Source organism: Pollicipes pollicipes, unplaced genomic scaffold (assembly GCF_011947565.3).
Source record: "Pollicipes pollicipes isolate AB1234 unplaced genomic scaffold, Ppol_2.1 Scaffold_2555;HRSCAF=2994_pilon_pilon_pilon, whole genome shotgun sequence".
NCBI lineage: Eukaryota > Metazoa > Arthropoda > Thecostraca > Pollicipedomorpha > Pollicipedidae > Pollicipes > Pollicipes pollicipes.
This window is the reverse complement of record NW_023596136.1, coordinates 23696950-23719680: the sequence shown is the minus strand read 5'-3', so window position 1 is coordinate 23719680 and position 22731 is coordinate 23696950. Positions and strand designations below refer to the sequence as shown.

The 22731-nt window shown below is 47.1% G+C and overlaps 1 protein-coding gene across 1 annotated transcript; it reads right to left on the bottom strand.

Moving 5' to 3' along the window:
- Positions 1–4612: 4612 nt before the first annotated feature.
- LOC119106950 (muscle-specific protein 20-like) lies at positions 4613–12968 on the bottom strand. Its single transcript, XM_037230298.1, has 5 exons — positions 12898–12968; positions 6797–6903; positions 6261–6365; positions 5624–5744; positions 4613–5130 (listed from the first exon to the last, which is right to left on the bottom strand). Exons 1-5 carry the CDS (start codon positions 12904–12906, stop codon positions 4939–4941), a joined length of 534 nt encoding a protein of 177 aa, XP_037086193.1. The 5' UTR covers positions 12907–12968; the 3' UTR covers positions 4613–4938.
- Between the last annotated feature and the right edge of the window lie 9763 nt (positions 12969–22731).

Genomic DNA, 22731 nt, shown 5'->3' with positions numbered 1-22731 from the left:
CTGTCGCTTTACTCAAAACCTTTGGCAAGAGATTTCACATGTGACGTACAAAGCAATAAAACATTGTCTGACTCGGATGAAATCATGACGCCGTTCATTGGAACAATGTAGTCGTTCTCGGCGCCTCTTTCGCTTTTCAGTGCCGCAATGTGGAGAAGTGTGACCTTCATGTAGAAGCCGTTTGCCGGCCACGATACCCGTCGCTCGCGAGGGGTCCATTTGATCCCGCCTAAGATCTCAGAAACTAAGAAAGCTGGAGACACCAAATTTGCAGTGTGTGTTAAACTGTACGTAAACTCCCTCAGGTCAAAGTTCGAGAGCACTCGATCATGACCTTCCGGTCAAATAAGGTCAGACAATGTCAAATTTCAGGTTAGTCTCCAAAGCGCCAATAGAACCTAGATAACTGCTCTAAGCAAAAGGTCTCAAGCTCATTTAAGGTCAGTAACCTTGCTTGACGTTCTGAAGGTCATGGGGACCAAAATCATGCGAGACTGTCTTGAGTTTTGCATTTGAATAAGGCACAAAGATTACGCCTGGCAGTATGTTCTTTAAAAAATTTCGACCTGGATCATCTTGGGTCAATGACCTATTATGGCCTTTAAAAAGTCAGTTTAAGATGTATGATGCGGTTCCCTCTATCAATAAATTCAAAATGATTACCGGAAAATGCCCCATACAGCAAGCCCTAGAGTAATAAAACAGTTTGGTTTTGACATTGGTCTGACCTCCATTCCTGGACTAAAGCCACCTTAATTTGCTCATTTAATGCTTGTGTTGCCTAAAAAAGCATCTTGAAGATGTATAGCTTCGTCAAACACTCCGTTTTTCCATCAGAATGAACGATTCCCTAGAACTTGACTTTGCTGAAACCATGGCCTGACTTTGACCTGCCATAGGACAGTGACCTTACAAGATGCATCAAAATTTCTTACTCCAAACGATCCACTATTTAATTGTGAACACCTATGCTAAATTTGGCACGACTTCACCGCACTGTTCGGAAACCATTTTGGAAAACTTTTGGGGAGTTACGCTAACTCCCGACCCGAGCGCGTGTTAATTTCCTAAGCTGCTTGCTACTACCATTGTGGAAAATTCTCGATTCGGGTTCAATTGAAGCTTTTAGACTACAAGAGAGAAGTGCTCCGCTGTGTAGGGCGCAGAGTGACTCAATTTACTGGTAAGTAATCTTCTGCATTGAAGTGAAACTTATGTTGCAAGTTGATCGCTTAACACTTTGTTATGCAGATGGAGAACTAGCCCTAACAAAATTTAAGTGATGCATTCATACATTCAACGGAAACTTACGAACACCCTGGCCGCGGAGCGATGTAGTAGTAGACATCCACGTGGTGGTCCTGCTAATAGCACAGGTATCTTCTGCACCACAGCTACAACCAAACACATGACCGCCGTAATTCATACAACGCATCCTAGGTATCTAATTGAAGCAGTTGGCTCTTAGCTTCAATCCAATACATATATAGGTCAATGCGAATTGTGAGTTAGTTGCGTTATGAGCTAGTGAACATGGCTGAATATTCCTGAGATTTTTATCTGATGGTCTTGTTGATTACAATAATGAATACCATGACATAGTCGAAGTTGGAAAATTGTGGTACGATGTTCGATTTAAACCCAATGTTTGCAGACCGCTCGCGGGCCACGCAAAAATTGTAACTTAATAAAACAGCACTGCCTTACAGGAGGTGATTTATCTTATGTCCAAGGATAAAGAAGTGAAAAGGCTATGTCATTTAGTCGAATGGCTCGGCCTCCAAACTGGCAACTAGATGCGTCAAGGTACCTGCATTTGTACCGCCCCATAGACACAAAGCCAAAATGTATATCGTAAAGCGCAGTGCATCTACCAACACAAGAACACCTTTCCCCTTATAACAAAATGTGTTCTGTCTCATCGACAGCTAAAGATAATAATTACTGAGTAAAGCTTAACACACATAGGTTCATAGGATAGGCAAAGGTTTAATAGGTGAACTGGGAAGCTCCGGGACACGAGAATGATCTCAAATCATTCATAAGTAACCCAGTCTCCGTCCCCCACAACCAAAAATATGTGCCTCCGCCCAAAGCCGCCAAAGAGGAGTGTGTTTGGCGCCCTAAGGCGACCTCTGCAGAGGCACCTTTATTCTCCAATCAGAAGGTGAACGTACCTCTAGTGCCCCCCCCCCCCCTCTAGATCTGCTCCTCCTTCAACACTCGAAACGCTTAAATTAAGTGTTTTTCGTACCACATCAACTGCTTTTCTCCACAAGAAATTGGGCTGTATTCACCGAGAAAAACAAATTCGGGATGCGGGGTGGGGCAGCTCGTGCGGCGTTACGCGCAGTCTCCAATAATTTACAAGATCGACACCACTGGCCGCCACAACTGGAAATACATGCCGCCGCTCATGCAGAGAAGCCAATGATTTTGGAAACCACAGGTCTTGTCAGTGCTGTCCTGTGTCGCATTGTACGAAACACTAGCAGTTTATTTACAGATGCGCATCACTGCGGGCCTAGCGTGCTAACCGCGTCATGAACCAGCCCGCGCTTCTCAACCGCGCCATGCGCCGCTCCGTGGCCGACCAATGAACCAGGACTGCCGCGCCGGGCGCCAGGCAGCGGCTACCGCTTCCAGCGAACCCTCGGCGACCTGAGGAAGCGCGTCCCAACGTCACGGGTGCTCGGGTCTAAATTCAGCTCTGCCTAATGATTATACTGCCGTCGCGGGCCTGTCTATGTGATCTCAGGCCTCTGGCGTCTACACGGGCGGGACGATTGGAGCCAAATACTGGCACGTACCTGGCCGCCGAGCGACTTCGGTGCCAGTCTTAAGTGCACGGATCATGATTGGCACGTCCTGAGGCGTACACACCGTGACCTCTGAAATAACTTAGATCGTATGCCTACCGTTGTTTACTTACAATGTTGCTATACAATTGTTCCGTGAAATGTTGACCCCTTGATTGGAATGCATTGTATTGGTGTAATTGACTGACTTGTAACAGGTCTGGTCTCTGCGGATATGAAGCGCCGCAACTGTGCTGTCAGCTTCCAAGGCAGGCCGCCGTTCTGATTCAACCAGCTTCAGGTATCTTTCCATTCCTTTTTCATGTTATCGTTTGGTTCTCATTCCCTACCCAGTCCCCCAGCGACGCATTGTCCAGTTGGCGTCCAATATCATATTTCACGGCATACTTTGGTTGCTCCGTCGAGATGGTCTTGATGCGTCAGTATCGTGCCATCAGTATGGCAAACCTCCGTTTGACCGATGCCTACCGTCGTTATGGTAGCTATGGACGATGGCCCACCATCGTGCCTGTACGTAAGGCTCCAACGTTTCCTCCTCTTTGCGACTCTCTCTGCACCGGCGACCGCCGGCGCCAGTGTGCACCCGTCACATACTGGCTGTCTGATAGCTCAGAGTCAGAGAGGAGGTTTCTCGCCATTTTTCCGTGCATGAGGCGGGTGAACGAAACAGTCCGTAACTACCCGCATCTGGAACTTTAAGCCGACCGGCTGACGCATGTCGACTTCCCGCCCCGGTGTGCGCACCTCTTACAGGCCATGATCTCTCGTTAGAAGCAGTGTTCCCCATTTGACGACATTGGGGCAAGCATCACATACGATGCAAAAACCTCACTTGTAGCTATTAGCATATTTTTAATGCAGAGGACTACTCAAGGTAACACAGATTCACTATCTAAGAAAATTGTCCTCAGTGCGTCATTGTTCGATTACGTTAATGAACGTTTTCATGAAGTCGGAGCTGCTACCAGACTGGCTGTGTCCGAATTGCCACTGTAGCAATTAGGCTGATTCACTCCTAGCACTCAGACTCGTCGCAACGTAGCTTGTTCATCTATGCGTGTGAAAAAGGACCACAGTAATGTGCACGTATTTTAGGCCTTTCTCGTGCTGTGTTTGCGATTACTTTCATTTCCGTGCTCGGCTACAGAACTAGTCTTAATCTATTACATTTCCAGTGTCATGGCTGTTACAACTGGTAGGCTTTACAAAGTGCCGGTATTTTATACCAGAAAACGCTGCTTGTGATCGATTATTGCATTTAGCGGGTAAGTTGGGTGGCAGGCAACTAGTGCTCGTTCATTCGTCAACCCGTGCTGGCATGGTTCAGACACAAGTAAGTTAATGATCATTTGATGCTTTACGTTGAACACAAAATGTCCATTGAAAAGGTTGAATTCGTGTTCCGTTTCTATGACGTCATGCGTCCCCGTTTGATTTCAAATTAGGCGGCGCGAAAAAGTCTGCACAAGTTCGCGTGCGCCTATCTCAGCAACGAGAGGATGTCAAATCTCACAAAGTGAATAAGTGCAAAGTGAAGCGAATGATCTGGGAAATGACTATCTCAGTTTCAAACCATATATAAATGTGAAACAGTACAGAACAGAACGAAATTTTACTTCAAGGTTGTGTGAACAACTGAAATGTGCCCGGCCCAGGCCATCTTGAAACTATTTGTTGGCGCGTTTACACCATCAAAGCAGAACAGGACGTGAGGCGTGGTTTTAGTGCACAAAGACCTTGAAGTGCCGTACACTGTTGTTTGCAGATCGCGCTGGCCGTCGAAATGTGCGTACAGCACCTACAAAGACGGCTAACGAGGAGTTCCCATTTTATTAGTGTCATTTATAGACTTTGCATCAGCAACGTGAGTAATGCATAACATTTCTTTAAAATGGTTATTTCATACTCAAATATTGCGGCATCGTGTACGATACTGAGCGTGACTGAGGGCGAAGAGCGGAGACATACTCTGAGCTTACCCTCGTGAAGCGGCATTCATTGTTGTAGCGGTGCATGGAGTAATATAGCGCGCGGCCGTAATTTGGGTTTGGGGCCAACTGCTGCCAGAGCCTTCTGACAGAGCGGCGGTTGTCCCAGGACAGAGTGCCGGCTAGTCCAGCTATTTTCCGATGATGATCCTGCGGGGCTTGCCGAAGCTCTGGCCGGCCTGCGAGGCGCCCTTGTTGGAGCCGGCCTGCATGCCGATGACGGTGTTGCCGGCGGCGATGGTCTCTTGGTCGAAGTGTCGCACGTTCTGCTGCGACGGCCGGGGTCCCATCAGCGGCCCACGGAACGCCGGGTCCAGGTGGGCCTGGCGGCAGACGGGCGCCGCTAACACGTGTGCGACCATACGCACAGGCAGGAGGGCAGAAAGCAGAGCTGAAGCCCAGAGAGCTACACCGACCTGCCCGCTCTATAGCTCAACTGGAGCACGGGACTGTTTGTACCTCATACGCTTCTAGTCCAGTGCTAAGGCGTATCTGTCCACTCCTCTGGTGTGCTGACGATCATGCATGATACTCCAACCAGCAATGGACGGAATACACAACAGCGACAGACCGTGGCCTGCCTGGGAGTCACGGATCAAATCTACGCACGTGCTGCGATGTCTTCCCAACATGCCTCGCAGTGGCTCGACTGGCACGTCACAGCGGCTCGACTGGCACGCCGCGCAGGCTCGACTGGCACGTCGCACCGGCTCGCCTGGAACGTCGCGAAGGCTCGGTTGGCTGCTCTGTCTCTGCTTGTCAGTGCGCTGCTCCGGCAGTGGCCGCTGGGGTCGGGCAGCCGCGACGCCTGCTCACCTGCCTGGCGACGGCCAGCACTGCCCGAGTCGCCGACTCGATCTTCCCTTTCTTCAGCAGGTCGGAGCCCTCGAACAGGTCCACGTCCGCGCAGCCGTATGCCTTCATGGCGTCCAGGAAGCTGGCGGCACGCCGGGCGGCGTCAGCGCCCCAGAGAGGGCGTGGGACTGGGAGGAAGGAACTAGCGTGCCGGCGTGACGCGCCGACGGCACGTGACGTGACGTGGCGTGACCGTGACCCTGACCGTGACCGTGACGGTAACCACGACAGTCCGGTGGTGCTCTTACAGGCATTGTGGTACCACGGTGCATTGCGGTCGTGGTCCGAGTGCTGGTGTCAAAGATGTGAGCGTTCCAAAACCTGGGTTTATATTTTTTAGCACACATGCGTTTAATGTCATCTTTACTCACACTTCGTTACACAGTTCTGAGTTAGAGTTAGAACTGCAGCCTGGACATAAGGCAATACGCACAGTCCACAGTCCAATACGCTTCCGTCCACGGCAGACGGCTCATAGAAAGCCAGAGGAATCACAGAAAAAATGTCAGGATTTTGTGGCTCACATGCTTCTATTTTAGCGTTAAGACATATTTGTCCACTATGCCGATATGCCAATGATCAGGCACAGTGCTCAAACCTGTGGATGTTGTCCATGTGGTTGAATGAAGAGCCAGCCGTATTTATCTTCTTGATGGAGCCAGGGGAGAGTTTATTCATCAGCTTGCAGAGGACCACTCCGTCTCTGTCACAGTGCGATTTGCGTGCAGCACAGCATCTATTTTGTCTCACCGTTCAGGGTCGAATGACGCAAACTAAAAAAACAACTAAAAACAAATAAATCGCACGTGAATGGCAAAAACACACCAGCGCTGCAAAGGCTACTCAGTGGTTTGCGTCATGTAATCATTGATTGTGAAACATTTACTGAACCACAAGATGGAGCAAATGCCCGATGTTAAGGTGCCATTCAAGAAATCTTTCCAACCGATCACGTTCAGTTCCAACGTTGCATGACGTTTTGATCTGCCTCAATATACTTTTGCTAGGTGTCCGCAATTTACGATATTACAGTCGGCTGCATGCGTCAAGCACATACGCCGATGAAGTCAAGCGTCCCCGACCTGCGACAGAACGTCACCATGCGGTGGAGCAGGCCGTGCGGCCGCGCCGTACCTGATGTACTCGGCGTAGTCGGCGCCCTGTGGCCACCTCTCGCCGGTCACCGCCTCGATCCAGTGCCGGACTTCAGCCTCTTGAGCCCGATCACGACCACTTAAGAGCTGCCGGCACCAGACCTCGGTGTTAACGCTTGCGATCTGGTGTGTGCGGACGCGGTGCTGCATCTCACGCAGCCGACAGGGGCTCACACACGCATAGTACTTGCAGGGTGCTCTCCCGGAAGGGTACCTGCACCTTCGCCTCTCTGAACAGGATAGGGGTGGTGTCAGAAAACAGCCATATTCGGTAATGTGCCAATTCATCTCACAACGTTAGAATTTATCACAACCGTCAGTTCAAAGAATACCTTTTTCGATAATTATTTGTGTCACAACATGTTGATGCTTTGATTGTAGAAAATGGAAACAAGTAAAACATCGAGGGTATTAGGTTTCCGTGGCCAGTTGTGAACGGTGATGCCATGAAAGCCAGCGTTAAAAATGTTTGCGACGCCGTCAGCTTCAGACAGTGGACTCAATCATCTGATAAAGTTCTCCACATAATTGCTGGAAATGTATCGTTCGTCGTTATTGGATCGTTGTCTTCGTGTCTGTTGCACATTTCAGATAGCCGCCCAGACATCAGCACCGACAGCTGACTGGGGACGAGACTTCTGTTTGTTTTCTTATGTCCGCCAGCGGGACCGGCGCCGCCTGGTGGCGGGAGCCGGCGGCAGGAGCTGGCGGTCGGCCGCACAGCACCGACTCACCGCTAAGGCGCGTGACCCAGCTCTGGCGGGGGTCCGGCCGTCGAGGCCGGCGCCTTCAAACCTGCGCATCGTGACTCAGACTCGAGTGTGAGGTATATGGGGCTCGCCTCAGCCGGCGGCAGGGCTGTGCGGCGACCGTCTGACCTTGCGTGAGGGGGACGGGGCAGCGGTAGCGGCAGGAAGTAGCCATGAGGGATCGGGGCGGTCTCGTTGTTCTTTTAGCAGGATAAATGACCCGGCAGCGACTGACACTTTCGACGGTCTCGGGATTTCTCCCACAGCCGAATGGAACTAAAAAGGAGACCAATGACCTAGTGATAGATTGGGGCTCCTCATCAAGGTTTTGCCTTGCGTGAGTGCTTCCAATACCGGCCATAGGCTGGGTAATGTGTCTTTTTATTGGTGAGAGGGGAGAGACTCTCCGTAACAGAAGGCGTCATTGTAGGAGCAGTGCGCCTCTCATAAAATTGTGCTGAACTGAACTGAGAGCATTCTAGTTACGCTAGACATTGCTAGATTTACGTTATAGCTTTAAAGTGAAAAGCAATGAAAGCCCACCACCACGTAATGTCTCGCGCCAAATATAATCCGTCTGGATAGCAAAGGTATTGACGCCATGCCCGAAACTAAAGGATTACGCACGAGGACGAAATGATCGTATATCATCATGCACCCGACTTGGATCACTGATACACGCTTGTAAGTTAATCCGCATCGTACTAAACATCTGAGCACCCCAAATGGTTCACAACCGTGGGCAGGAACATCATGCCACCGTGCATGGTGAGTTTAAAGACCTTAGTATCTCAACTATGACCTTTGATGAGGGAGACTGCGACTGTGGAAGCCATCGCCCCATTCCTAGCAAAGACGGTTCTCTTATCGGGTTTTACACGCCTGAGATCAGCGTACGAAAGAACGGCGGCAACCAATGGGCGCCCTTTATGAAGGGAGCATCTGTACCACGGTCTCGTGCAGTACAGATACTACAGTTCGAGTGTCTTTTTTCTACCAATTTAATACCAGTGACTATTCTTCAAGACTCGCAGTCCAGCTGTTATGGCGCGGAGCTAAAGTCACCGAAATTGCAGAGCTTTTTTCGACCTGTTTTCATCACACGTTCGAAAGGTGGTCGATTTGATCCCCATAAAGTTTGTCTGCAACAACTTCTAAAAGGCGCGGCAAAGCCGCGTCAAGCTTTGAATTGCTATAGACAAGTTAATAACGGATCTTGTGGTTTCAACAAATCAGATGCACCTTGTAAGGTCAATGACCATGATGGCAGGTCAAAGTGAGTCCGTGGTTGTCAGCGAAAGTAGTTTCTAGGGCATCATTCAATTTCATACCACAACAGAGTGTTGAACAATGCGATACATGCCTGATAGATGTGCTAGACAATAAAACAATGGAATTTAGGACTACCATCAGTTCTCTTGACCTTCTATCGGTATGAATGCCTGAACGAGGTCAATATCAAGCTGCTGTTTTATTAGGGAGCTTGGTTTAGGGGAAATTTATGATGATCTTTTAAAATTTCTTCAAGATATGGACCATAAAAGACATCTTCCATGGTCTTCTTATAGGTCAGAGTAGGTCACTGACCTCAAATGATCAAGATGGGCCTGTTTTAGGGCATGCTGCCTAGCGTAATCCTTCATGGTTGCCTGAGGTCAAGAATTATAATAATCTCATTAAATTTTGATCACCTAGGCCTTGCCAAGGTTAAACAAGAGCATTGGCCTGACATTGGCACCAGTGACATTTTGCTAAGACATGTATATATGTTGAAAGCGGTTGCATAAAAAGGTCTAAGGGCGCTTTAAGCACCAATCTTGAGATTGACCATGTGGGGTCTTAGGGGGTCAAATTAACCTCCGAATGTGTGATACTCAACGGGCCATCCGGTCGAGGGGTAAATTCCAAGAGCTACATCAAGGCGAGGTATTTGTGTTGCATGAGTATTTCGGTGGTGAATGGTTACTGCCATTACACGTCCCTTTAAACGACCTTTTGTTCTCGTGCGGGAAAAGTTGCAGGGGCCCAGGGTACGCGCAGGAAAGTCATCACAGAATCTGCACAGCGGCACAGTTAACTTCTTTGCACAAAATACAATATGCCGATATGCTGAGGAGTTTGCTATCCAACAACGATTGGATTCAAACAATAGGTAGTTGTATGTTTTTCGCTTTTCCGTATGCCGTTGCAAGCTTAATGTTTGAGCTTAATTTACCTGAATACTGCCCCTGGTAAAGAATGTTTCCTAACTTGCGCCGGTCCGCCAGCGGGACCGGCGCCGCCTGGTGGCGGGAGCCAGCGGCGGGAGCTGGCGGCCGGCCGCACAGCGCCGACTCACCGCTAAGGCGCGTGACCCAGATGTGGCGGGTGCCTGGCCGTGGGGCCCGCCGCCTTCAAACCTGTGCATCGTGACTCAGAAGCGGGTGTGGGGTATGTGGGACTCGCTTCAGCCGGCGGCAGGGCTGTGCGGCGACCGTCTGGTCTTGCGGGAGGGGGACGGGGCAGAGGCAGGAAGTAGCCATTAGGGATCGGGGCGGACTCCTTGTTCTTTTAGCAGGATAAATGATCCGGCAGCGACGGACACTTTCTTCCATCTTAGGATTTCTCCCACATCCGAATGGAACTCCAAAGGAGACCAATGACCTAGTGATAGATTGGGGCTCCTCATCAACTCTTTCCGTTTCGTTAGTGCTTCCAATGTAGGCCATAGGCTGTGTAATGTTTCTTTTTATTGGGGAGAGGGGATAGGCTCTCCGTAACAAAAGGCGTCATTGTAGGAGCAGTGCGCCTCTAGTAAAACTGTGCGTCTGGAATTGAACTGTGAGCATTTTAGTTACGCTAGGCATTGCTAGATTTACGTCATCACTTAAAAGTGAAAGGCAGTGAAAATCCACCACCACCTAATGCCTCGGGCCAAAAATAATCTGTCCGGATAGCAAAGGTATTGACGCCATGTCGGAAACCAAAGTGTTACACACGAGCACGGAATTATCGTATATTATCATGCACCCGCCATGGATCACCGACACACGCTTGTAAGTTAATCCGCATCGTACTAAACATCTGAGCACCCCAAATGGTTCACAACCGTCGCAGGAACATCATGCCACCGAGCTTGGTGCGTTAAAATACCTTAATATCTCAACTATGACCTTTGATGAGGCAGACTGCGACTGTGGAAGCTATTGCCCCATTCCTGGCAAAGACGGTTCCGTTATCGGGTTTTACACGCCTGAGGTCAGCGTACGAAAGTACGCCGACATCCAATGGGCGCCCTTTATGAAGGGAGCATCTGTACCACGGTCTCGTTTAGTACAGATACTGCAGTTTGAGTGTCGTTTTTTCGACCAATTTAATACCAGAGACTATTCTTTAAGACTCGCTGTCCAGCTGTTATGGCGCGGAGCTAAAGTCACCGAAATTGCAGAGCTTTTCTCCGACTTGCTTTCATCACACGTCCGGAAAGTGGTCGATTTGATCCCTATAACGTTTTTCTTCAACAACTTCTAAAAGGCGCGGCAAAGCCGCGTCAAGCTTTGTATAGCTATAGGCAAGTTAATCACGGATATTGTGGTTTCAGCAAATCAGATGCACCTTATGCGGTCAATGACCATGGTGGCAGATCAAAGTGAGTCGTTGGCTGTGAGCGAAAGTAGTTTCTAGGGCATCGTTCAATTTGATGCCACAAAGGAGTGTTCAACAATGCAATACAGGTCTCGTAGATGTGCTAGACAATAAAATACTTCAAGTTAGGGTTACCATCAATTCTCTTTACCTTGTGTCGATTATAAAGCTCAGAACGAGGTCAAGATCCAACTGTTTTTTTTTTACTACAGAGCTTGATTAAGGGGAAATTCGTGATGATCATTTAAAATTTCTTCACAATATGCACCATAAAAGACATCTTCCATGGTCTTCTTATAGGTCAGAGTAGGTCACTGGCCTCAAATGATCAAGATGGTTTTTAGGGCATGCTGCCTAGTGTAATCATTACCGGTTGCCTGAATTCAAAAATAATAATAATCTCATTAATGTTTGATCATCTAGGCCTTTCTAAGGTTAAACAAGATCATTAGCCTGAAATTGGCAAAGGTGACATTTTGCTAAGCCATGTATATAAGTTCAAAGAGGTTGCATGAACAGGTCTAAGGGCGTTTTAAGCACCAATATTGAGTTCGACCTTGTTCGACCCTATTTGATGAAAATATTATGACCTAAGAACCTGTAATCTTGGCAAGTTCACATATGAATCAAAACGCCCTGTGAATTTGATGTCTCCGGCCTTTTTATTTTTGGGGTCTTAAGGGGTTAAATTAACTTTCGAGTGTGTGGTCCTCAACTGGCCATCCGGTCGAGTGGTAAATTCCAAGATCTACATCAAGGCGAGGTATTGTTTTGCATTAGTATTTCGGCGGTGAATGGTTACCGCCATTACACATCCCTTTAAACAACCTTTTGTTCTCGTGCGGGAAAAGTTGCAGGAGCCCAGGGTTCGCACAGGCAAGCTATCACAGAGTCTGCACCGCGGCACAGTTCATTTCTTTGCACGAAATTCAATATGCCGATATGCTAAGGAGTTTGCTATCCAACAACGATTGGATTCAAACAACAGGTAGTTGTATGTTTTCGTTTTTCCGTGCACCGTTGCAGGCCTAATGTTTAAGCTTAATTTACCTGAATACTGCCCCTGGTAAAGAATGCTTCCTAACTTCCTAAGTCGGGCTTTTGATGGCGGAGCGCTCATCTCATGCCCCTCCATGGTCTGGGTCGTTTCCTCCAAATTTGGTAGTTGTTCCATAGATTCGTTTCATAATCATCACCAGCTATAAAGTTAACTTATGATTTGAAATGTCGATGTAAAATTGCTATTACATGGTACTTGAATTATCTATTTAACTACATTTTGCGCTGTAATTTGCTGAATATTTTAATAAAGCTGTAGCTCAACCAAAAATAGATAGCCTTGAGCACAACCAAGGCTTTCCACACAAATGATACATTTATTCAAGTCATAAACCCTCATTGCCCAGTTAGTTTTACAATTTAAACTTTCGTAAACTCTTCCTTTGCAGACTTTTTGAAAGCAACGCACGCTCTTACATCTTCTGCAAAGTGTAGAATATTTCCTTTTCCATTAACCAGAAGAGGATTGGAGCCAATTATTTTTCCATACATCGCACACAAACGTTTTCTTGTTAGTTCCCGTCTTACTCTGCTCATCGCAACCATTCATTGTGATGACAACATAGTGTTATTAAGTACGCTGAGGATGGATCGTAGCAAAACAACAGTCAAGAACAAACTCCCCTTTTAACACCCGTCGTGCACTTACCCAGGACATGTTGACCTTCGTTCGGGGGTAGTGTTGCGGCTCGCGAACTTCCAGGCCGACTGGGTCGGGGGCCGCTGCCCGGGGTCGAGTGCTGCTGGGTCTATTTGGGGTCTCGGCTCGGTATCGGCACCTTCACGTCACCCCCCGGCCGACCTAGCAACCCACCCAGTGCTCGTCCGTGCTTGGTGGTGTGCCAGTCAAGGGCATACGGGCCGAATAACTGCTTCGGCTGCTGGCATCACCGTTGCGTGGCAGATACACTGACGCCGCTGCCGACTGTCGAGGTGTCCGCCGCACACTAGCATCTGCTTGTGCCATTACACTGTCACCTGGCATGCCACCCGCCTGCAGACAACTCGAGATTGGTCGGCTGTCGTTGAAGATGACCCGTCTTCTTGTCAACTCAGCTCATATTAAACTGAATGTGGGACTTCGGTCAGTGGCAATGCGATGCGATAGGCACATAACTGAGCCTTGAATAGTAGCCCAAGGGCTAACCAACTAGATATTTGCAAAAGAGGTCAAGTGTGTTGACATTGTGTGTTCAGACTTATTGCGCCGACAGTTATCGGCCTTTCTAATGCCTGATGATGCTGATTAAGCGATATTAGCTATTAACCATTAGTAAGGTTTCGAGCCCTCATTATGAAACTGTCCCGCCCACGGGGACAGATTGAAACGTCGATTTTTAACGTTTGCTTGGTAACGTCATTTTATAAACACGCCCTTGCATATTGGTAATTGCATATTCCATAATCCATGAGGCGGGTTCGTGGGCGTGTTTTCCAGAAATAACCGTTGCCAACTGGCTCTCAATGTTCTGCAAGGTACGATAACGCAATCAAATCATGACGCATTGAGGAGCATATTAACTACACGTAAAATTGTGGTGTATAGAGCAGTCTTTTTCACTTAAAAGGATACCAACAAATACAAGTGGGTTTGTGTCATCATATCTGATGCTTGTTTCAATATCTTCAAGCGCGAAACATTTCTTATAATGAACACACTGGAGGCGCACGTTTACGGAAGGCGTAGAAACTATTCTGTGAACGCATGATGGCCTGGCAGGGGAAAGAAAAGTATTGTGCAACAAATAGCAGCTTTTAGGTGGGCATTTTATTGACAGTAAAATACAACACAAATTCCAGCCTATTGGAAGTGTTGCACCTACGTGATCTTCGCCGGATACTGAACACTCAAACATCCTCTTGGAATTTGGTGTGAGCATGACATTATTTAAGCTATGGATGTCTCGCAGTAATACTCGGCAAGTTTTTGCAAGGAATCATGTCGCCGCAAACAAGTTTGCATCCTAATGCTCGCTACAGGCATTCAGAACTTTTTGGCTCTGTTGTGTTTTGATCAGCACATAGCATGGTTATGTATATTGGGCGGCAACGTCTGAGAACCTGAATAATTGCAATGCTCGCGATGCTCGTGTCATGCTCTCAAAGTGTCGTGTTATTCAACCTTTACACTATGAAAAATCCTGGAGCCATCAGGACATGAAATGGAATGTTACTATTTTTGGTTTCATGTTAAAAACACATTGTTGTGAAACCTCAGAAAACTTAATAATAATGAGTCTCTCAGAATAAGAATGTCTCTGGGCAGTGCAAATACATTATCATGAAGATACAGCGCACACATTTATCACAATTATTTCCAGGTCCAATTGTCATGCGAATATCATACGAATGAGTTGCCTGACAAAACATCATAGTGCTTTTTGCACTATCATTGCTAGATGAGGACCGGAGAGAGAGATCTAAGTTGCCACCATGTCTGAATGCGTGAGGGTTAGGATCAACAGGCGGGATGCGTGTTGACTGCCGACAGGTCTATCAAATAGCCGGTAAATTTTACCCTGAAAGCGTTCTTGTTTCATTATCACTTCTATAACAGCAAAATAGTTCACAGATTCATGATGATAAAAGCTGGCTTACCAATAACAATTTAATAGCTATTTTGATAAGACTTACAACAAGCGATGGGCTAAATCTTATTTCAAACAGTTTTTTGTGTATTTCATGGTTGTACCAAGTACAGAGCTTGTCCATTTGACAGAAATCTGGGACATTGTCGAGATAATGCTAGCGTGAAAAGGGTTCTTATATTCCTACACGAGTTCTACATGCTACGTGGTGACAAAAAAACAAGTATGAAGCTTATGACAGTGCGCTCAGGCATCTGGATATAAGCACTTCAGACAAAATACATGCATTTCTTTATCCCAGGTTTGCATTTTTGCTCACATGCGTTAAGGAGGCTCGGAAGGTGTTGGAAAGGGCTGGGGACTCAAGTCAACATTGGGGGTTTGACACCTCTGGAAGGATTAATAGTAATACCCCTGTGCACTTGAACTTAAGGGAGATTCAAGGATGTTTGTAAATACTTCAACGAGTTGTACGTGTAGAGGCCGATATTGGTTCTACATAGAAAGCAGGCAAGGTTATTAAACGGCCCTATAAGCTGTTAAGAGCTGCCGTCTGACGACCCGGTCATTGAACTAATCAAAAAGTTTCCGCGACGACGAAAGTGCGCTGAAATGTGCTCAAGGACTCAAATTATCCATGGATCACAAAGAGAGCTCTAAAATAGCGTGAGAAGCCACCATTTCCAGGGATGCCGCATCGCAGAGAACTTACTGATAAAAAAACATTCTGTTGATTGATAAAAACGTCCTCAGAACACAAAAAGAACAATTGAAGCCAAACCGCCGAACCGCCGAACGCAAAGAACGCATTTATATCTTCGATCGTTTAACTGGATGCTATCAGTTGTCGGACTGCGCTCTCGGATGATTGGTGATTAACTGGCGTACGGCATGCCTTCTCCTGATTAAAGCTTATCCCATGCTTAAAGCTAATATAATGATCATAAACTGGTTCTGTGATTAAAAGGAAGTCCCATGATTAAAAAACGATTGTGTTATTAACAGCTAATCCTGTGATTAAACGCTAACATGACGATTAAAAGCTAATGTTATTACTTAAATCAGATAGCATGGTCAAAAACCTGCAGATGGGGTCAAAGTACTCTTTCTAAGCCATACTTCAGCATAGACTTGTCACCACCCCGATATCCTTACTGAGATAATTTTTCACCGGCAGTAACATGATGCGAATGCAACACGCTGTTGCCGTCAATGAAATGGCCGCTTCCAGCAAACCGTTTCCTCCTTGCCTGGGGATATTCGACGTCTTCCAGGAAACACACCCGTGGCGGGATTGGCTTGAATCGCTTAGGCGCCCGCTATTTGCCCTTGCCATATTTGGCCCGCGACCGACAGCGGCGATCGCGCTGAAGGTCAGGTGACGTCTGAGCGTGACGTTGATCACTTTTCGTGCAATGAGGTGGTGTCATTCTGTTTATGCGTGCATGTCTGTATGTGGTTTGCATGCCTTATCCATTTCCGTTGTTTTTTGACATGCTGTTTTATCTCTCAGACTAATGACACGTAATAGCTACGTATGTGTGTGAAGTGTCAGCTGATGTTAAATAGAAATACAAATGCGGAATGAATTGTGCTGAGCATTGCGGCACGGTAGACTTTCTCTGCCGAGTTCTTCCGTTGACCTGGGATTGCGCGAACGGATGTTAGGGGTCCAGGCTCACACAACAAGCACTGCTTAGCGTGAGCCCTGATCCCATAAAGACATCCATTCAAAGGCTCAGATGAAATCTTTTTAGAAAATCGTACTAAAGGCCTAAAAAACTAAGAGGATAATTCGGTCGTTTATCGGGAGGTTTTGTTTGACGGAGGAAATGTTAAGAGCAATAACAAAGCAGACAAAATATTTAAATCATCGCCTTCCCCAAACCGAGGACCTGAGCAGAGTAACCCACATTGTTCTTAGTGGTGGGGATATACGTTAAATGTCATTGCGATTGCGGGCTTCAATATGTTAGGGGCATAAAAGTGAGTTAAATACGTCGGCCAATAAAAACGCGTCGTAATCCATGCTCACATGAGGTCCATCTAAAACAGAAACCAAACGTATCAAAAACGTGTGCTGAACCTTTTCAAAACAGCCCAGTCGGGCAGGCACATGTCTTCGCTAACCTACAGCACCACATTTCCAAATGAGGCAGACGCTTACATTATACGAGCGCCGATCGTTGCCTTGGAGTCAAAATGAGGTCAGCCTGGAAAACGACATTGCGTACTCAGAATGACAAGCTCCAGCAGGCAAAAAAACGGTAAAGTTTAGAATCTTCCCGAGTTGCGAGGATCACCTTTGGCTGAAAACGCCCACATCGCGAGTATACATGTAGTGTTTTCTAAAACAGTTCCCGTCATGGCTGTCAGTTTGTATGGTTTGGTGATGCCCTGCCCCCCTCCCCCCGTTCCCCCAATGGAAAAGTTGGAAGTTGGAAAAGTTAGGAAAAGTTGGGCATGACACGTTGTGCAGTGTCCATGGAGGGAGTAGAGAGGTAACTTGACGTCGCAACCTCAAAATTATGTCATGAAATGAGGGGGCAACTTAAGGTACTGACGTTGACACATTTCGTATTCGAGGTTTTTGCCGTTTTTTTTGTGTGCCAAAGTAAGGCCAGGCGGTTTTCCCCCACAGCTCCAGCATGATATTGACGCTACCAATCCACCTGTCTCGAGTTTTTGTTTATGGCAAGCGACGTTTGGTCCCCTACCTATGGTGGGCTGCGAACCCAGCATACTTTGATTTGAAATTGAAGCCCGAAATGCATTATGAGAATGCATGATGAAAAACAAAGGCGGGCGACATAATTTGCGGGCGCGGCATTACTGGTTCAGATGATATGCATTTCAGCAAAAAGATATGAACAATACGGAAATTTTCAATTAGTTTCGTGCTGAACATGACTAATTGTCATCACTGCGCACCCGCCATCCCATTATTGCAATACACGTTAAACGGAGCCATTCTGCCTCGGTACCTTATGAAAATAGCACGAAAGGCCTTTACCGTGTGATGCCACCACACGATTGTCGGCTGCCCCGTGACCAGGCTGACACTGTCAAGCCAGAAACCGATTGGTCCTCTATGATGAGCCATATACAAACACCTGTTCTGGAATGCGAACCTGCCACCACGCGTTTCGCCACATCACGAATGTGGTGAGCATAACGTCAGAGCTTTACCGTAGTTGACCCTCCGCCACTACGATTGGTGTGTCTCCCGTCATATTGTTTTTTTGCGAGCCTTTTACGCATATGCAGCGTGCTGATACGGAAAAAGGCGATGTCTGTCGACTGTCGCTTTACTCAAAACCTTTGGCAAGAGATTTCACATGTGACGTACAAAGCAATAAAACATTGTCGCACTCGGATAAAATCATGACACCGTTCATTGGAACAATGTAGTCGTTCTCGGCGCCTCTTACGCTATTCAGTGCCGCAATGTGGAGAAGTGTGAGCTTCATGTAGAAGCCGTTTGCCGGCCACGATACCCGTCGCTCGCGAGGGGGTCCATTTGATCCCCCCTAAGATCTCGGAAACTAAAAAACTGGAGACACCAAATTTGCAGTGTGTGTTAACCTGTACGTAAACTCCCTCAGGTCAAAGTTTGAGAGCACTCGATCATGACCTTCCGGTCAAATAAGGTCAGACAATGTCAAATTTCAGGTTAGTCTCCATAGCGCCCATAGAACATAGATAACTGTTCTAAGCAAAAGGTCACAAGCTCATTTAAGGTCAGTAACCTTGCTTGACGTTCTGAAGGTCATGGGGACCAAAATCATGCGAGACTGTCCTGAGTTTTGCATTTGAATAAGGCACAAAGATTACGCCTGGCAGTATGTTCTTCGAAAAATTTCGACCTTGATCATCTTGGGTCAATGACCTATTATGACCTTTAAAAAGTCAGTTGAAGATGTATGATACGGTTCCCTCTATCGATAAATTCAAAGTGAGTACCGGAAAATACCCCATACATCAAGCCCTCGAGTAATAAAACAGTTTGGTTTTGACATTGGTCTGACCTCCATTCCTGAACTAAGGCCAACTTAATTTGCTTATTCAATGCTTGTGTTGCCTAATAAAGCATCTTAAAGATGTATAGCTTCGTCAAACACTCCGTTTTTCCATCAGAATGAACGATTTCCTAGAAATTGACTTTGCTGAAAACATGGCCTGACTTTGACCTGCCATAGGTCAGTGACCCTACAAGGTACATCCAAATTTCTTACTCCAAACGATCCGCTAGTCAATTATAAACGGCTATGCGAAATTTGGCGCGACTACGCCACGCCGTTCGGAAACCATTCTGGAAAACCTTTGGGGGGTTCAGCTAACTCTCGACCCGAGCGCGTGTTAAATTATTAAGCTGCTTGCTACTACCATTGTGGAAAATTCTCGATTCTGGTTCAAATGAAACTTTTAGACTGCAAGAGAGAAGTGCTCCGCTGTGTACGGCGGAGAGTGACGCAATTTACTGGTAAGTAATGTTCTGCATTTCAATGAAACTTATGTTGCAAGTTGATCGCTTAACACTTTGTCATGTTGATTAAGAACTAGCCCTAACAAAATTTAAGTGATGCATTCATACATTCAATGGAAATTTACGAACACCCTGGTCGCGGAGCGATTTAGTACTAGACATCCATGTGGTGGTCCTGCTAACAGCACATGTATTTTCTGCACCACAGCTACAACCAAGCACATGACTGCCGTAATTCATACAGCGCATCCTAGGTATCTAATTGAAGCAGTTTGCTCTTAGCTTCAATCCAATACAAATATTGGTCAATGCGAATTTTGAGTTAGTTACGTTATGAGCTAGTAGCATGGCTGAATATTGCTGAGTTTTTTTTATCGTGATAGTCTTGTTGACTACAATAATAAATACCATGACGTGGTCGAAGTTGGAAAATTGTGGTACGATGTTCGATTTAAACCCAATGTTTGCAGACCGCTCGCGGGTCACGCAAAAATTGTAACTTAATAAAACAGCAGTGCCTTACACGAGGTGATTTATCTTATGTCCAAGGATAAAAAAGTGAGAAGGCTATGTAATTTAGTCGAATGGCTCTGCCTCCAAACTCGCAACTAGATGCGTCAATGTACCTGTATTTGTACCGCCCCATAGACAAAGCCAAAATGTTTATCGTAAGGCGCAGTGCATCAACCAACACAAGAACACCTTTCCCCTTGTAATAAAATGTGTTCTGTCTCATCCACAGCTAAAGATGATAATTACTGAGTAAAACTTAACACACATAGGTTCATAGGATAGGCAAAGGTTTAATACGTGAACTGGGAAGCTCCGGGACACGGGAATGATCTCAAATCAATCGTAACTAACTCAGTCTCCGTCCCCCACAACCAAAAATATGTGCCGCCGCCCAAAGCCGCCAAAGAAGAGTGGGTTTGGCGCCCTAAGGCGACCTCTGCAGAGGCACCTTTATTCTCCAATCAGAAGGTGAACGTACCTCTAGTGCCCCCCCCCCCCCCCCCTCTCTAGATCTGCTCCTCCTTTGACACCCGAAATGCTTAAATTAAGTGTTTTTCGTACCACATCAACTGCTTTTCTCCACGAGAAATTGGGCTGTATTCACCGAGAAAAACAAATTAGGGATGCGGGGTGGGGCAGCTCGTGCGGCGTTACGCGCAGTCTCCAATAATTTACAAGATCGACACCACTGGCCGCCACAACTGGAAATACATGCCGCCGCTCATGCAGAGAAGCCAATGATATTGGAAACCACAGGTCTTGTCACTGCTGTCCTGTGTCGCATTGTACGAAACACTAGCAGTTTATTTACAGATGCGCATCACTGCGGGCCTAGCGTGCTACCGCGTCATGAACCAGCCCGCGCTTATCAACCGCGCCATGCGCTGCTCCGTGGCCGACCAATGAACCAGGACTGCCGCGCCGGGCGCCAGGCGGCATCTACCGCTTCCGGCGAACCCTCGGCGACCTGAGGAAGCGCGTCCCAACGTCACGGGTGCTCGGGTCTAAATTCAGCTCTGCCTAATGATTATACTGCCGTCGCGGGCCTGTCTATGTGATCTCAGGCCTCTGGCGTCTACACGGGCGGGACGAATGGAGCCAAACACTGGCACGTACTTGGCCGCCGAGCGACTTCGGTGCCAGTCTCAAGTGCACGGATCATGATTGGCACGTCCTGAGGCGTGCACATCGTGACCGCTGAAATAACTTAGATCGTATGCCTACCGTTATTTATTTACAGACAATGTTGCTATACAATTGTTCCGTGAAATGTTGACCCCTTGATTGGAATGCATTGTATCGGTGTAATTGACTGACTTGTAACAGGTCTGGTCTCTGCGCATATGAAGCGCCACAACTGTGCTGTCAGCTTCCAAGGCAGGCCACCGTTCTGATCCAACCAGGTTCAGGTATCTTTCCATTTTTTTTTCATGTTATCGTTTGGTTCTCATTCCCCACCCAGTCCCCCAGCGACGCATTGTCCAGTTGGCGTCCAATGTCATATTGCACGGCATACTTTGGCTGCTCCGTCGAGATGGTCTTGATGCGTCAGTATCGTGCCATCAGTATGGCAAACCTACGTTTGACCGATGCCTACCGTCGTTATGGCAGCTATGGACAATGGCCCACCATCGTGCCTGTACGTAAGGTTTCAACATTTCCTCCTCAATGCGGCTCTCTTGGCCCCGGCGACCGCCGGCGCCAGTGTGCGCCCGTCACGTACTGGCTGTCTGATAGCTCAGAGCCAGAGAGGAGGTTTCTCGCCATTTTTCGGGGCATGAGGCCGGTGGAGGAAACAGTCCGCGACTACCCGCATCTGGAACTTTATGCCGACCGGCTAACGCATGTCCATTTCCCGCTCCGGTGCGTGCACCTCCTACCGGCCATGATCTCTCGTTAGAAGCAGTGTTCCCCATTTGACGACGTTGGGGCAAGCATCACATACGATGCAAAAGCCTCACTTGTAGCTATTAGCATATTTTTAATGCAGAGGACTACTCAAAGTAACACAGATTCACTATCAAAGAAAAATTGTCCTCAGTGCGTAATCGTTCGATTACGTCATTGAACGTTTTCATGAAGTCGGAGCTGCTACCAGACTGGCTGTGTCCGATTTGCCACTGTAGCAATTAGGCTGATCCACTCCTAGCACTCAGACTCGTCGCAACGTAGCTTGTTCATTTATGCGTGTGAAAAAGGACCATAGTTATGTGCACGTATTTTAGGCCTTGAGCGTGCTGTGTTTGCGATTACTTTCATTTCCATGCTCGGCTACAGAACTAGTCTTAATCTATTAAATTTCCAGTGTCATGGCTTTTACAACTGGTAGGCCTTACAAAGTGCCGGTATTTTATACCAGAAAACGCTGCTTGTGATCGATTATTGCATTTTGCGGGTAAGTTGGGTGGCAGGCAACTAAGCTCGTTCATTCGTCAACCCGCGCTGCCACGCTTCAGACACAAATAAGTCAATGATCATTTAATGCTTTACGTTGAACACAAAATGTCCATTGAAAAGGTGGAATTCGTGTTCCGTTTCTATGACGTCATGCGTCTCCGCTTGATTTCAATTTAGGCGGCGGGAAAAAGTCTGCACAACGAGAGGATGTCAAGTCTCACAAAGTGAATAAGTGCAAAGTGAAGCGAATGATCTGGGAAATGACTATCTCAGTTTCAAACCATATATAAATGTGAAACAGTACAGAACAGAACGAAATTTTACTTCAAGGTTGTGTGAACAACTGAAATGTGCCCGGCCCAGTCCATCTTGAAACTTTTTGTTGGGGCGTTTACACCATCAAAGCAGAACAGGACGTGAGGCGTGGTTTTAGTGCACAAAGACCTTGAAGTGTCGTACACTGTTGTTTGCAGATCGCGCTGGCCGTCGAAATGTGCGT

What these genes read in the sequence shown, in the direction of transcription:
- LOC119106950 (XM_037230298.1), bottom strand. An exon ending in CACATGGACAACATCCACAG is followed by an intron (nt 5,745 to 6,260) that starts GTTTGAGCACTG and finishes GCGTGCCGCCAG; the next exon opens with CTTCCTGGACGCCATGAAGG. An exon ending in TGCTGGCCGTCGCCAGGCAG is followed by an intron (nt 5,131 to 5,623) that starts GTGAGCAGGCGT and finishes GTCTGCCGCCAG; the next exon opens with GCCCACCTGGACCCGGCGTT.